The sequence below is a fragment of the Gopherus flavomarginatus genome, chromosome 11 (genome assembly GCF_025201925.1).
Source record: "Gopherus flavomarginatus isolate rGopFla2 chromosome 11, rGopFla2.mat.asm, whole genome shotgun sequence".
Taxonomy (NCBI): Eukaryota; Metazoa; Chordata; order Testudines; family Testudinidae; genus Gopherus; species Gopherus flavomarginatus.
This window is the reverse complement of record NC_066627.1, coordinates 579,766-593,729: the sequence shown is the minus strand read 5'-3', so window position 1 is coordinate 593,729 and position 13,964 is coordinate 579,766. Positions and strand designations below refer to the sequence as shown.

General features: G+C 49.0%; 2 protein-coding genes, 1 long non-coding RNA gene and 3 gene segments (V, D, J or C); 1 reads left to right on the top strand and 5 right to left on the bottom strand.

Annotated features, from left to right (window-relative positions):
* Nucleotides 1-8,090, bottom strand: part of LOC127031404 (T cell receptor alpha variable 38-1-like) — a 255,799-nt gene extending 247,709 nt beyond the window's left edge. The window contains 3 exon segments of the V gene segment in view: nucleotides 6,014-6,132; nucleotides 7,246-7,411; nucleotides 8,003-8,090. Coding sequence covers nucleotides 6,014-6,132; nucleotides 7,246-7,411; nucleotides 8,003-8,048 — 331 coding nt within the window.
* The window catches only part of LOC127031398 (uncharacterized), a 414,252-nt gene that overhangs the window by 193,386 nt on the left and 206,902 nt on the right, over nucleotides 1-13,964 (bottom strand). The gene's annotated exons all lie outside the window — the stretch shown is intronic.
* LOC127031428 (uncharacterized) overlaps nucleotides 1-13,964 on the top strand; it is a 298,017-nt gene that overhangs the window by 168,599 nt on the left and 115,454 nt on the right. The window contains exon 2 of the long non-coding RNA XR_007768544.1: nucleotides 3,481-3,534. This is a non-coding gene — a long non-coding RNA (uncharacterized LOC127031428). The remainder of the gene's footprint in view (nucleotides 1-3,480; nucleotides 3,535-13,964) is intronic.
* The window catches only part of LOC127031402 (uncharacterized), a 119,427-nt gene that overhangs the window by 33,782 nt on the left and 71,681 nt on the right, over nucleotides 1-13,964 (bottom strand). The gene's annotated exons all lie outside the window — the stretch shown is intronic.
* The window catches only part of LOC127031408 (T cell receptor alpha variable 27-like), a 125,980-nt gene that overhangs the window by 52,880 nt on the left and 59,136 nt on the right, over nucleotides 1-13,964 (bottom strand).
* The window catches only part of LOC127031399 (T cell receptor alpha variable 38-1-like), a 130,996-nt gene continuing 119,918 nt past the window's right edge, over nucleotides 2,887-13,964 (bottom strand). The window contains 1 exon segment of the V gene segment in view: nucleotides 2,887-3,008. Coding sequence covers nucleotides 2,890-3,008 — 119 coding nt within the window.

The window sequence follows — 13,964 nt, the reverse complement described above, 5'->3', positions numbered from 1 at the left end:
CCCCAAGGCACAGAAGTAGGTGGCTGCATCTCCCAGCTGTGATTCTCTGATGTGCAGGGAACTCAGCTGCTTCCCCTTGTCGAGCTCCGCACTGAGGTTGGGCTCCTTGGTTTGTTTCCCATCGGACACCAGAATCAGCAGGGAAACAGGCTGGCCTCCCGGAAGCTCCCTGAACCACTGCAAACTCCTGAAATTGCTTATCTTGTAGTGGCAAGCGATGCTGCTCTTCTGCCCTTCCCGAGTGACCGCAGATAGGTTCTGGTGCACCTCGCCCTGGCAGCTCCCGCCTATGGGCAGAAGAGAAAAGACGCATCCCATAGATGACAGGGCACCTCTGTCCCGTTCACACACTGGCCAGAGGCAAAGCCCAGAGGAGTTTCTCTTCATTTCCAGGGTCTTTGCATCTGGTCCACGACTCCTATTTTCCTTAGATTATTGCTGTCAGTGAGATTTCCAAAGGCACAGTAAGAGACATCCCCTGTCCCAAAGAGTTTGCAGATTAAATAGCCAAGCAAAGGATGGGAGGGGAAACTGAGGCACACAAAAGGGAAGGAACTCCAGCAGGCAAGCACTGGGAATTGAACCCAGGAGTCCTCTATCCCCATCCAATACAGAGAACGATGCCTGGCTAGCAAAGCAATGAGAGAGTCAGGGAATTAGTCTTGTCTCTTAAATCCACCAGCACGTTCAGCATCTTCTGTCGCGTCTCCTGCCCCCAGACTTACAGGAAATGTTCACCAGCAGTAGCAGCAGGCGTGGGAACAGTTGCCAGGGTCTCCTCATTTTCCCTCAGCAAAGAAGCTGTATCGCCGGGTGTTCCCCGTTCAGTACAAAAGGTTCAGCACCATCACAGGTAGATTTACTTCTCTCTCTGGGGCAAATTTACCAGCTCCGCCTCCTGAACTAGGAGTCTCTTTGGTACCCGCAGGCTGTAGCTCCGGGTAGCCTAACACAGCTGGGAAATGAGTCCCAGGGGGTCACTTTGTAGAACTGCTCTGAGCAAGTGGGTGCTGTGGGTGGGCGGAGCCTGGATTCCAGACACAGATGGGTTGTGGGGAAGAGCGGGGCTATGGGAGCAGCTTGAGTGATGGGTGCAATTTGGAGATGGCACGGGCCTTGGATGGGCTCGGGCTGTCGGTCTGCCTTAAATTGGGCTGCAATCTGGCTCACAATCTGAAGGTTACCTGCCCCTCCCTCTCCTCAAATATTCCCCTTGATAATAGAAACACTTTTTGCTCTAAATTCAGAGGGACATGGGCACAGGAACCATCCTGTTCACATCTCACTCCTTGTGCCCATCGGACTTGTCCATTCTCAACAGCAGGCTCCCCTGCTCACTTCGGCAGAGATTCCAAAGGGGACTAGGGGAGTTGGGTGCTCAGCTGTTTTATGCCTCTTTGAAATGTGCATCCCTGCTGGGTGTGAAAGGCCCCCAGGACTACAGACAGAGGCAGCCACATTGCCTATATTATATCAGTGCCACAAACTGCTGAAGAGGATGAGCCTTTTCCCTCCCCTGAAATGTAACCCCAGTGAAAGTACGGTAACGAAATGGGTGACAGGGGATGGATCAGTGGATGATTCCCTGTTCTGTTCATTCCCTCTGGGGCACCTGGCACTGACCACTGTTGGAAGACAGGATACTAAGCTATATGGACCTTTGGTCTGACCCAGTATGGGCATTCTTATGGTCGTCAGTAGATTTCATGTGTTAAAATGAATAATCCGCAAGTATAAGTGTCGCAGCTACAACAGTGAAAGATTAATTAGAAATCAGCGCAGAGGAAGAGAGAGGAGTCATCGGAGATCCAGGAAACGCAGTGGGTTCAGGTCTGCCTGCAGCTGACATACCAGTGTGATTCACGGGGGAGGGGTTTGTGGGCAAGAGTCTGCTCTGGGACTCAGTGCGACGAAGGGTAATCCTCCATGCCTCAGTTTCCCTAGTTGTAAAAAAAGTGGGGGCTCCCATCTCCTATAGGGACTGCTGAGATTTCTTGACACTCCTATCACTGGGATTGGACATGAATGTGTTTATCAGCAACCAATGTCTGGGGCTCTCTTAAAAAATGTAATGGGATGAGGCACTCAACTCCGTTAACCTCCTTTGAAATGCCCAGCCAGAACTCCTGAAATAATTATTTTCGTCTTTCCTCTACTGCCTCTGCCGACAGCCTTAGTTGAAGCGGAGATCTAAGGAGCACGGAAGGGTTTCAAAAGACAGCCTATGTTTATATTTTCCTCCAGCAGATGCCGACGCCTTGTCATGTTAAGAGTTCGTGGTTCTCAGCATTTAGTCTCCGGAATAGTTGCCTTGCAATTAAATAGTTTCCAAGCAAATCTACTCCAAATTGCAACTGTCTATACAATAGGAGCATTGATTTGACTCTGGGAGAGTAACTTCAGCTTTACCCCCACCACTTAAAAATAGGTATCTCCAACAATTTTCCCCTCATTTTAACTCGCCTATTTTACCCCCATCCAACCATAAATGAGCAATTCAACAGTCTATTGTCCGTTTTTTAAAGGAAATTTTTCATTCGCATTTCATCTCAATTTTGTATTTTCAGCAATAGGTCACTTCATCTACATTTGTACTCACCTTTAACCCTTGTTTTACTACAGATGATTCCCACACAAACTCTACACCGATATAGATCATCCCAGGAAAAGAGGTGTTAATAGTTTCCTAATTAAAGATCAGGCCTATTATCTTATCCAAGGGCGATGTTTGAAACATCTCTTTAAATAAACATTTAACTTTTAATGGGAGTTGTATATTTACCCAGCGCTAATACTCTCTTTCAAGGCTCCAGTGCCCGTTTTAATGCCTGTACCATCCCCTGCAGCAGGGCTGGAAGAGTTTTTGTACAGCTCTGATGCGAGGCTCTGTCACTGTGCTCTCTGCAGGGCGCAGAGATACACCGCTGTGTCTGCCAGCTCCGGGGCTGTGATGTTCAGAACTGTGGAGCTGTCATCAGTCTGGGAAGAAAACCTCTCCTGGGCGAAACCTGCAGTATCACTGAACGTGCTTCCTTTTGCGCCTCTCCGGAGGATGTACTGCAGGGCTCGGTTCGGATACTGACGGTACCAGTAGAGATAGACAGCCCCAGTGTAGCTGGTATCGTAGGAACAGCTGAGGGTCACGGTGTCTCCTTCTGACCTGGACACCTCGGGTTCATTGGACTGGATCGAGTCACCCACCACCGCACCTGAAACAACACACTCTGGTTCAAGAACATCCAGGTGCAGGAGCGGCGCGAGGGTTTTTGGTGCCCTAGACGCAGGGCCGGCTCGCGGGACCAGCGGACCGTCCGCAGGAACGCCAGCCGGAGGTCCACCGGAGCAGTCTGCCGCCCTCCCAAATCCTGGCGGCGGTCGCCTAAATGGAAGCGTGGGCCCTGTCCAGGTGTATTGGCAGGACTGGCTGGGAATTTTTAAATAACCCAAGGGGGTTATCCGCCTAATTTCAAACAAATTAAGGTTAACGCAAAAATTAAATTTAAGGATAGCAGGGGCGTTCGGATCTGGGTCAGGGTAGGACCAGAGTTCGGGTTCTGGGTAGGATGGGAGTTGGGAGCCGAATTCCATGATTCTTTTTCCTGAAACCCAGAGCCCGGTTACCTAGTTGGTTAAAGACCCAAAGGCTGAGAATGAAACATGTCTCCATGGTGCTCAGACAGCTGGAGCCCGGACAAGCTGAGAGGTCGCTACGAGAACAATTTAAAGGCAACTTCTCGGAAGCACTGGGAGAGGTTAATGCGAGAGCGGCCTAGCAGAGGAGCGCGGTGTTCCGGAAATGCGTGACAGACACAGGAAACGGGCTGGGTTCTGCAACTGAAGCCCAGGTGAGAACTCATGGGACAAATTCCTTCCTCTGCACTTCCTGGAAGGTCTGTTTCTGGCTTCATGTCTTTTTTTTTCTAATTCATTTTCCTTTTTATTGTTCTTCTTTCTACGTGGTGAGAAGTGAATTAAAGACATTGTGAAAAGACCGAAAAGCCCTGTGTTGTGTGTACCGGTTTTGTGGGTGCTGATCAGGGCCGCCCCGGGGGGGGGGCAAGAGGGGCAATTTGCCACAGGCCCCGTGCTCCGCAGGGGCCCCCACTAGAGTTTTTTGGGGCCCCTGGAGCGGGGTCCTTCACTCACTCCGGAGGGCCCGGAAAACTCTTGCAGGGCCGGGCCCTGGAGCTTCTTCCGCTCCCGGTCTTCGCCGGCGGGGGGGTCCTTCCGTTCTGGGGGGAAGGACCCCCCGCCAGCGAATTACAGCCAAAGCGGGACCTGCCCCCGAAGTGCAACCCAGTCTTCGGAGGTAATTCGGCGGCGCGGGGCCCTTCCATTCCGGGACCCGCCACCGAAGTGCCCCGAAGACCCGCAGCGGGGCCCCCCCGCCACCGAATTACCGCCTAAGAGCGGGCTGCACTTCAGCGGCGGATACCGCTTCGCTGTAATTCGCCTGTGGGGGGGCACCCGCCGCGAGTCTTCGGGGCACTTCAGCGGCGGGTCCCGAAACGGAAGGGCCCCCCGCCGCCGAACACGGCCGGCTCTTGACATTTCGCCATGCGAGGGACGCCCTGCCGCTTGCCCGTCCCATGGCTCCGATGGACCTCCCGCAGGCGTGCCTGCGAATGCTCCACCGGAACCGCGGGACCAGCAGACCCTCCACAGGCACGCCTCCGGGAGGTCCATCGGAGCCGCCTGCCGCCGACCGCCCCAGGCCCCCGGAATCCTCTGGGCGGCCCTGGTGTTGATCTCTTTCTATCTGTCTCTATGTTTATGTTTGCACATGCATGTGTGTCTACATACTTCTGTGCGTTCTGTCTGTGTGTATCTGTCCCATTGGCCCCATGCTGGTTTACTCCAGCTAGAGGAATCCAGCCCCAATGGAAGTACAGCTGATTGAGATCTGTGGTGGACCTGGTCCAGTTGACTCCATCTGCCCCACAGTGATTCACTGCAGCTGAAGAGCAGACTCACTGTGGGTAAACTGACATTAATCTGGGGTAACACATGAATTAGACCCAGAAGGCTTCAAAGGTGTCAGGTAGTGTGGTTTATACCAGCCCCATCATCTGGTTTAACCATCTGTCTGGGCATGGGGAAACTACTCTGCAGTTGTGTTTTTCATGGTGAGAAAGCCCAGGGGGTGGGTTTTTGTACAGGGCTCCCTATTAAACGCCTCACAGTGTGTTCCCATAGAGCACAGAAATACATCGCCGAGTCCGTCGGCTCTAACTCTTTAATCGTTAAACTGCAGAAGTTTGAGGATTTCCTGAATTCTGCAGAAAACCGTCTCCCGGCTCCATTCTTTACAACGTTACTCTGAGATATTCGGAAGAGGAAATCCATTGCCCCTGATCGTTGCTGTCTGTACCAAAATAAGTAATAGTTCTGGTATCCAGTGGAGAAAGTACACTCCAGAGTGACAGTCTGGCCTCCTAACTTTTCCAGCTTTCCTTGTGTTTGCGTGACACTGCCTTGTCCCTGGCTAGAACCTGCAGGGAAGGAAAGAAATGCAGGAAAAGTTCACTTTAAATAAGCATGTAAACTGTCGCACATTTACAGCCGTTCTCGTGTGAGGAGAACAGAGTCCCTTTAGGACTCACGGCCTCCCAGAAATGGAAAGATTGGTTTTAAGCATCTTGCACAAAGAGAATGACGCAGGCACAGAATGGGTTTACCCCACGCTCGGGGTAAGGCAGCAGTGAAGTTGGGAATAGAACCTCGGGTCCGTGCTCTACCCACTACAGCATGATCCCCACTCAGGGCTGAGCATTGGACCCAGGAGTCCTGATGCTCAGTCTAACTGCTCTCAACCACTAGACTCTCCTCCTCTCCCGGAAGTGGGACTAGAAATCAGGAGGCCAGACCCTCTCCTTTAACCCTCTAGACCCCTGCTCCCCTCTCTGAGCTGTGAGTAGAAGCCAGTCATTCTGGCTTCTAATTCCACCCCCTGCTCAAATCCATTAGGTAACAGAAGCTCTAACTTTCGTTTCCCCTTTTAGCGGACACTTACTCAAAGATAGAAATGCTGTTGCTGTCCAAAACAGGATTTCTGGAGCCTTCATGGTTAAATATGTTGTTTCTAGATCTTCAGGGGCGAAAGTCACCACAACGATGGGTGAATACAGGACCCTGGATAGAATAGAATCTTATGGTGAAGTTTCTCTCGCAAAATCAAACCAGAGAAATTAAATCTGTGGCAAGACCATTTCGTTCTCTCCTATAGACCCCAGCTGAAGGCTGTTTCCCTCACCATGTAACAGCTAATACCCTGCGGTAGCGTTTACCTGCCCACGGTGGCTTTGGCTTCTTCCTGTCACGTGGCACCTTTCAAACCTCCAAAGCTCTTTAGCAACTCATAGGAGCGACTTAGTTCTGTCTCATCTTCAGAAACGGGAGCTCAGCGAGAAACACAGGGTCGAGCGGCTTTTACTTGTTTCAAAGGCTAAAACACACACACACACACACGCACACACACACACACACACACACAGAGCTGCACGTGGATTCCATTGCCACAGATCTGGTCAGGACTCCTCCTGCTCACAGCCCAGAGAACATTGTGCTTGGGATTCCTTCTCCAGAGCGAGGCAAAGTTAAGCTCATTGATTCACAACGTGGTGAATCTGGGCCACTGACGTCAATGACCCTACGGTGCTTTACACCTAGAGTGATTTACACCATCTGGGGTCTGGTCCATTGAATTCAATGGGGCAACCTTGATTTGCATCAGCTGATACTTTGCCCCATTTACGCTACTGGAGCGAGGTCTGATTCCTACCTGCTGGGGTCTGGCCCAAAAGCAGAAGGAGCTATTCATGGGAATTGCGGTGTGACAGATACTGACATCTGCCTCATGCGGTTCTGGGTATTTTGGGGGAGGTGGGGGGAAGATTCCTGGAAAAGGGTAACGTTTCCACACAGTTAGTGCCTGTGCCGTTTCAGTCACACCTGCACTGTTTGATTCAAACCCCTGCTTGCAGCTTGTTGTGTCTCTTTACACTGATTTCTATCTGCCCCAGTTTTGCCTCCGAGTCAAGAGAAAACTGATCACTGGATTTTCTATAGTCCCCTCTATTAACCCACCCTCCATGGTAACCTAAGGCCCTCTCAGCTATAGCACAGAAATACATGGCCGAATCGCTCAGTTCTAACTCAGCAATTTTCAGACCCACGTATTTCTCGGCTCTCCTGAAGTCCAGTGAGAACCGGCTCCCAGCCCCGTTGTGCTCTCTCCCGACAGACCTTCGGAAGAGGTACTTCGTCTGGCCGCTGCTGCCCTGTTTGTACCAGTATATGTCATAACCTGCATCTTCAGTCGAGAAAGTACAGCCCAGTGTGACAGAGTCACTTTGTACCCCAGTCAGCTGTCCTTGTCTTCGGGTGACACTGTTCTTCTCGGTACTTAGTCCTGAAAAACAGTAGATGCAAATTGACGATAAAAAATTAGCACAGCAGTGTGTGCTGTCAACTGAGGATCCCAGAAGGTTTCCAATACATGTGATCTACCTGTCCCCATACACCCTATCTATCTATCTATCTATCTATCCCCACACACATTCTCTAGCTAGCTAGCTCATTGTCCCCACACACTCCCTCTATCTACCTATCCTCATATACCCTCTCTATTTATTTGTCCTTCCCTCTCTGCAAGACATATCTATTTGTTTATCTCTGTATTTTTTTCTCATTCATTTCCAGCTGAGATCTTCAAAACCGACTAAGACAAGCAGATCAGATATCTGAAAATGGGTGGGAACTGGCTGCTCAAATCCGGTAGGCAGCTCTGTTAATTCCAGCCGAATACAGAATGATATATTTTCTTTGTAAAAGGAGAATGATCTTCTTCCCTAAATACCATGCGATATTCAATGTCGCCGTTTAGGGAATTTCTTTTTCCCCCGGAACATGTTAACAGCAGGACCTGCCTGGCCTTTACAAACACATTTTGATTTTCATACTTTTACACGTTCATAATGAACATCACAAAAATTGAACTCACCTGACAACAAAAGTAGAATACAGAGCTGTATTCGTAGACACAACATGCTGGCTGCAGCTCCAAACTAACCTCTTGATTACTCGGTGTCTATAACGAGCAAGAGAATATTTCTTCCGCTTTTGTTAATTTGTTTGTTGTTTCCTTTATTTATTTTAATGATTGTGCACGATGTAAAAATGAACCCTGCTTTTTCTGTAAGCCACTCTTCATTTCCTTCCTGCCTTGTGATGTTAAAGCTATTGTACTGTACATATCAACAAAATACAAAGTCAAAGGTTAAATATGCAGGTCTGGAGCGCCCCCTAGTAGATATTGACAGCAGCCAATAAAAACTATTAGAGACCACCCAGGAGGGGAAAATTCGCATGGAATATCAGATGCGATGTTTCTCCAGAGGAGAATTTTTGGAAACCGGTAATTATTCATTATTATTTTCTGAGCTGTGAGACTTTAAGCAAGGCGATACCTTAGCACATGTTAAAAAACAACTTCTCACTATGCCCAGTCATTATTCAAATTCCCCCTGGCCTACAAACTTCAGACTTGCAGGAAAACTCTGTGTTTGTTGTTGTTGGCTGGCGATTGGGGCTGGGATATTCAAAAGGGCCCAAGAGAGTTGAATTTCACTGGCATTTTCAGAGGAAACTGAGTGCTTAACTCTCTTGAAAATCCTAACCATAATTACAAGTGGCTCATTAAGGGATTCAGTGTTAGGAGAAATACTGATATGAGGAGTAGGTATTTTTAACGTACAGCCAAGTATTGCTACTCCAGCTGCTGCTGCCCTCCCCTCTCCCACCTCTCAGCTGTGCCACGGAAGGGGAGGGGGGAATAACTAGCTTCTCTGTTTGTAAGGAAGATTTGAGAGGAAAGCTGGATCTGTGGTTAGGCCAGGAGCCTAGGATTTGGGAATCTAGTCCCTCCTCTACCAAACACTATCTCTGTGACCTTGGATGGATGACTTGTTAATTCTCTGCTCTTGAAGACCTCATCCCTAAAATGGAGACCATGACCCTGCCCTATATCACAGATGTGTTGTGAAAATTAAACAAAAAATCAAGGCTGTGAGGAGCTCAGGTAATGGGGCCCATAAAAGAAACTTAGATAGAAGTTATGAACTTATAGTACATTTTTCAAAAGTACCTCAGTGAGGTAGGACACTAAGTCCCATTTTCAAAAGAGCCTTTTGAAAATGTTCTTCTTAATGCAGGGAATTATGTGATGATGTTCTATGCCGTGCAAGAGTCAAACAGATAATAATGCAGCTTCCTCCTGGTTTTTAAAATCTGTCAGTCTATTATATCAGTCCCTGTTCATTTTTAATGGGAATCTGGTGTTCAAAACCCAAAATCATTTTAAAATGCTGATACCAAGTATTTCCTAGCACACAGTTGGGAAAATTGATGGCCATGGTGATGGCACTTAGAGCAGGGTTTCTCAAACTGGGGTCACTGATTGTGTAGGGAAAACCCCTGCGGATGGGGCAGGTAAACACACTGGCCCAGCCCACCAGGGGCTTTCCCTACACAAGCGGCAACCGCTGTTTGAGAAACCCTGTTTTAAGTATTTTAAACTAAAATCTCTGACATAGTGAAGCCCTTAAACGCATTTAACTTTAAGGAATGTTTGTATTCATTCATTTCAACAAGAGTGAAGCAAGTTCCTACGTGTTCTCCTGGATTGGGCCCTTCAAGTCTAGGAGCATTTATAGTAGTCAACAACAGATGAACAGGGCCGGTGCAACCATTTAGGCGAACTAGGCGGTTGCCTAGGGCGCCGAGATTTGAGGGCACCAAAAAGCGCCCCCAATTTTTTTTTAAATGGTTGAGCAGCGGCTGCTGCTGGAACAGAGAGGGAGTCTGAGCTGCCAGCGGCAGCCAGCAGCCCAGGGTGCCCCCTGGGTCAGGGCACCTCTGCTGCAGCCGGCAGCCCAGGGGGTCCCCCGGGTCAGGGCGCCTCAGCGGCAGCTGGCAGCCCAGGGGGTTCCCCGGGTCAGGGCGCCTCAGCAGCAGCTGGCAGCCCAGGGGGTCCCCTGGGTCAGGGCGCTGCCGTGGCAGCCCGCAGTCCAGGGAGTCCCCTGGGTCAGGGTGCCGCCGCGGCAGCCAGCAGCCCAGGAGTTCCCTGGCAATCCACCGCCGCAATCGGCTGGATCTGTGGATGGGGCAGGTAAACACACTGGCCTGGCCCACCAGGGGCTTTCCCTACACAATCAGTGACCCCAGTTTGAGAAACCCTGCTCTAAGTGCCATCACCATGGCCATCAATTTTCCCAACTGTGTGCTAGGAAATACTTGGTATCCGCATTTTAAAATGATTTTGGGTTTTGAACACCAGATTCCCATTAAAAATGAACAGGGACTGATATAATAGATTGACAGATTTTAAAAATTAATGACCAAAAGATGGGCACGTGAAGTAAGGTAAAAGTAATTAACCGAGGGTCTAGCATTCACTCCCAACACCGCAAAAGGGCTGAGGGATTTCCAAAGAACTCCGACACCACTACAGTGTATCATTCAAACATGAGAACATAGTTACTACAGATAATAAATAATAAGTTACCTGGGTTGAAAATAGATCTTTGTGGAAGGGAAAGCAGGAAACTTGTCTTTTTGATTAGAGAATTATTTTGCTTCTGGATCCATTAAAATCATAACCGATTTTTTCGGGGAGGGGATGTGGGGAAGAAACTCTTTTCTCTACTAGGTTTGTTTATAGGCAGCTGAAAAGAAAAGTTAACCGGCTTTGCACAGAACTGAAACCTAAAGGTCTCTCCTCCCTCCTTCTCTACTCTGACCCCTCTGGGCTATTCCAAGTTAATTGTCATCTAATTGCCCAGCAAAGAAAGAGATAGTGGCAGCAATTAGACATAGCCCCCACCAGTTCAGGAGTCATTAACACAGTACAAAGATATGCTGCATGCTTTCCGTGCACCCAGGCCTAACGAGGGACTGGGGGCAAGAGGAGCAGGGCTGAGCCCCTAGGGAGTGAGCCCCAGAGAGCCAGTGCCCAGAAGGCTGAGAGGGAAAGGGGCTGCAGGGGCGTCCCCACTGCTATTTAAAATGCAGATCCCGCAGTGGTACCTCTCCATAGGACAGAGCCGGTTCCTCACAGAAGCTTCTGTCCAACAGCTCTTCCTTCTGCAGCTGCTCTTTGTGCTCCAGCTCCATCCATGGCAGCTGAACCCCCTGTCCTGACTGCACAGCCAACCCCTCATCCCCTGCCCTGCCTCCAGTGAGCCCCACACCCCTTCCCCTGCCTCCAGCCAGCCCCTCACCCCCTGCCCTACCCGCAGCCACCCCTGCTGCACCCCCTGCCCTGCCCACAGCCAGCCTCACACCCCCTGCTCTGTCTCTAGCCAGCCCCACACCCCTGTATCCAGCCAGCCCCTCACCCCCTGCCCTCAGCCAGTCCCACATCTCCTGCCCTGCCCACAGCCAGCCCCACACCTCCTGTCTCCAGCCACCCCACACCCCCTGCCCTGCCCACAGCCAGCCCCTCACTCCCTGCCCTGCATGCAGCCAGCCCCTGCTGCACTCCTTGCCCTGTCCATAGCCAGCCCCATACCACCTGTCTCCATCCAGCCCCTGCTGCAGCCCCTGCCCTGCTTGCAGCCAGTCCCACACCCCTGCCCTGCACACAGCCAGTCCCGCACCCCCTGTCTCCAGCCAACCCCACACCCCATCTCCAACCAGCTTCGCATCCCCTGCCCTGCCCAGAGCCAGCCACCCCCACACCCAGGCAGGTTATTCAATTATTTTCATTAAATATATAGGCTAAATAATGAAATTAATAAATTTTCAAGCCGAATATGTATTAATTCTAATGAACAATGCCACATTATGCAGTATTCATTTTTGAAAGTTTATAATATGCAATGCTCTGGGGGGAGGGGGGGGGCAGAGGGCGCAAGGTGGAAGTTTCACCTAGGGCGCAAAATATCCTTGCACCGGCCCTGCAGATGAAGCAACGTATGAAGTGATAGCAGGAAGAAATATGATTGAAAGTGAAAATACAATTGCATACTGTGGAACTCTTTGAAAGAGGATGTCTTGAAATCCAAGACTGAAGAGGGAGAATAATTTATTTTCTGGTGGCATTTCTCATGGATGGTGTTTTTCTAGAGAATCACTATATACAGCCTTTAGCTGTTCTATGAAAGCCATTGCAGAGCTAAGGGGCTTGGATGAAATTGACAATGTAGAGCTTTCAGAACATTCTTCTTACCATATTTTCCATGTATCTTTCAAAACCTGCCTGCTGTAAAATCTGCAATGGGACACCGGTGCTTAACTCCCTTGGGCCCCCTTGTGAATCCTAAGCTACATTTCTAAGCAAAGAAGGATGGTCGACTAGGTCACAGATCTGGGCAACTGCACCTATATTCCCCCTCCACGTTCCAGGCACACCTCTCAGGCTTTTGGCTCCACAGCTGTTACCTCTTGTGGGCAAAGAAAAATGTCTCTCTCTCTCCCCTCTAACCAGGGTATTTCCAGGCTGAACAGACCCCTGTCTATGCTGTGATATCCCCTATTAGACAGACTGCCAAAAAAGGCCAGCACTGCTGCTTTGCATTCTCTTGGAAGGTAATTGACCATAGTCTTAAATTACGATGCAGCCTTTTTACTCAGCAAGCATGTTTTATTCTTAAGGTAAAAGCATTGTGGGGGAATAATAAAACTGGAAGGGACCTCGAGAGGTCATCAAGTCCAGTCCCCTGCATTCATGGCAGGACCAGCACCATCTAGAGCATCCCTGACAGGTGTTTGTCTAACCTGCTCTTAAAAATTTCCAGTGACGGAGACTCCACAACCTCACTAGGCAATTTATTCCAGTGCCTAACCACCCTGACAGTTAGTAAGTTTTTCCATCCTAAACCTCCCTTGCTGCAATTTAAGCCAGTTGCTTCTTGTACTATCATCAGAGGTTAAGGAGAATAATTTTTCTCCCTCCTCCTTGCAACAATCTTTAAGGTACTTGAAAGCTATCATGTCCCTTCTCAGTTCTCTCTTCTCCAAACTAAACAAACCCAATTCTCTCAATCTTCCCTCTTGGTCAGGTTTTCTTTAATCATTTTTGTTGCTCTTCTCTGGAATTTCTCCAATTTGTCCACATCTTTTCTGAAATGTGGCACCCAGAACTGGACACAAGACTCTAGTTGAGGCCTAATCAGTGTGGAGTAGAGCAGAATTACTTTTCGTGTCTTACTTACAACACTCCTGCTAATATATCCCAGAATGATGTTTGCTTTTTTTTGCAACAGTGTTACACTGTGGTCTACTATGACCGCCAGATCCCTTTCTGCAGAATTCCTACCTAGGCAGTCATTACCCATTTTGTATGTGTGCAACTGATTGTTCCTTCCTAAGTGGAGCACTTTGTATTTGTCCTTCTTGAATTTCATCCTATTTACCTCAGATCATTTCTCCAGTTTGTTTAGATCATTTTGAATTTTCATCCGATCCTCCAAAGCACTTGGCAACCCTCCCCAGCTTCATATCATCCACAGATTTTATAACTGTACTCTCTATGCCATTGTCTAAATCATTGATGAAGACATTGAAAAAAGCCAGAGTCAGAACTGATCCCCGCGGGACCCCACTCATTATGCCCTTCCAGCCTGACTGTGAACCACTGATCACTACGCTGTGGGAACAGTTTTCCAACTAGTTTTGCACCAACCTTATAGTAGCTCCAACTAGGTTGCATTTCCCTAATTTCTTAATGAGAAGATCATGCAAGACTATATTAAAAGTCTTACTAAAGTCTAGACACTAAAGTCTAGACACATCTACCACTTGCCCCATATCCACAAGGCTTGCTACCCTGTCAAAGAAAGCGATCAGATTGGTCTGACATGATTTGTTCTTGACAAATCCATGCTGACTATTACTTATCACCTTGTTATCTTCTAGATGTTTCCAAATTGATTCCTTAATTATTTGCTCAATTATCTTTCTGG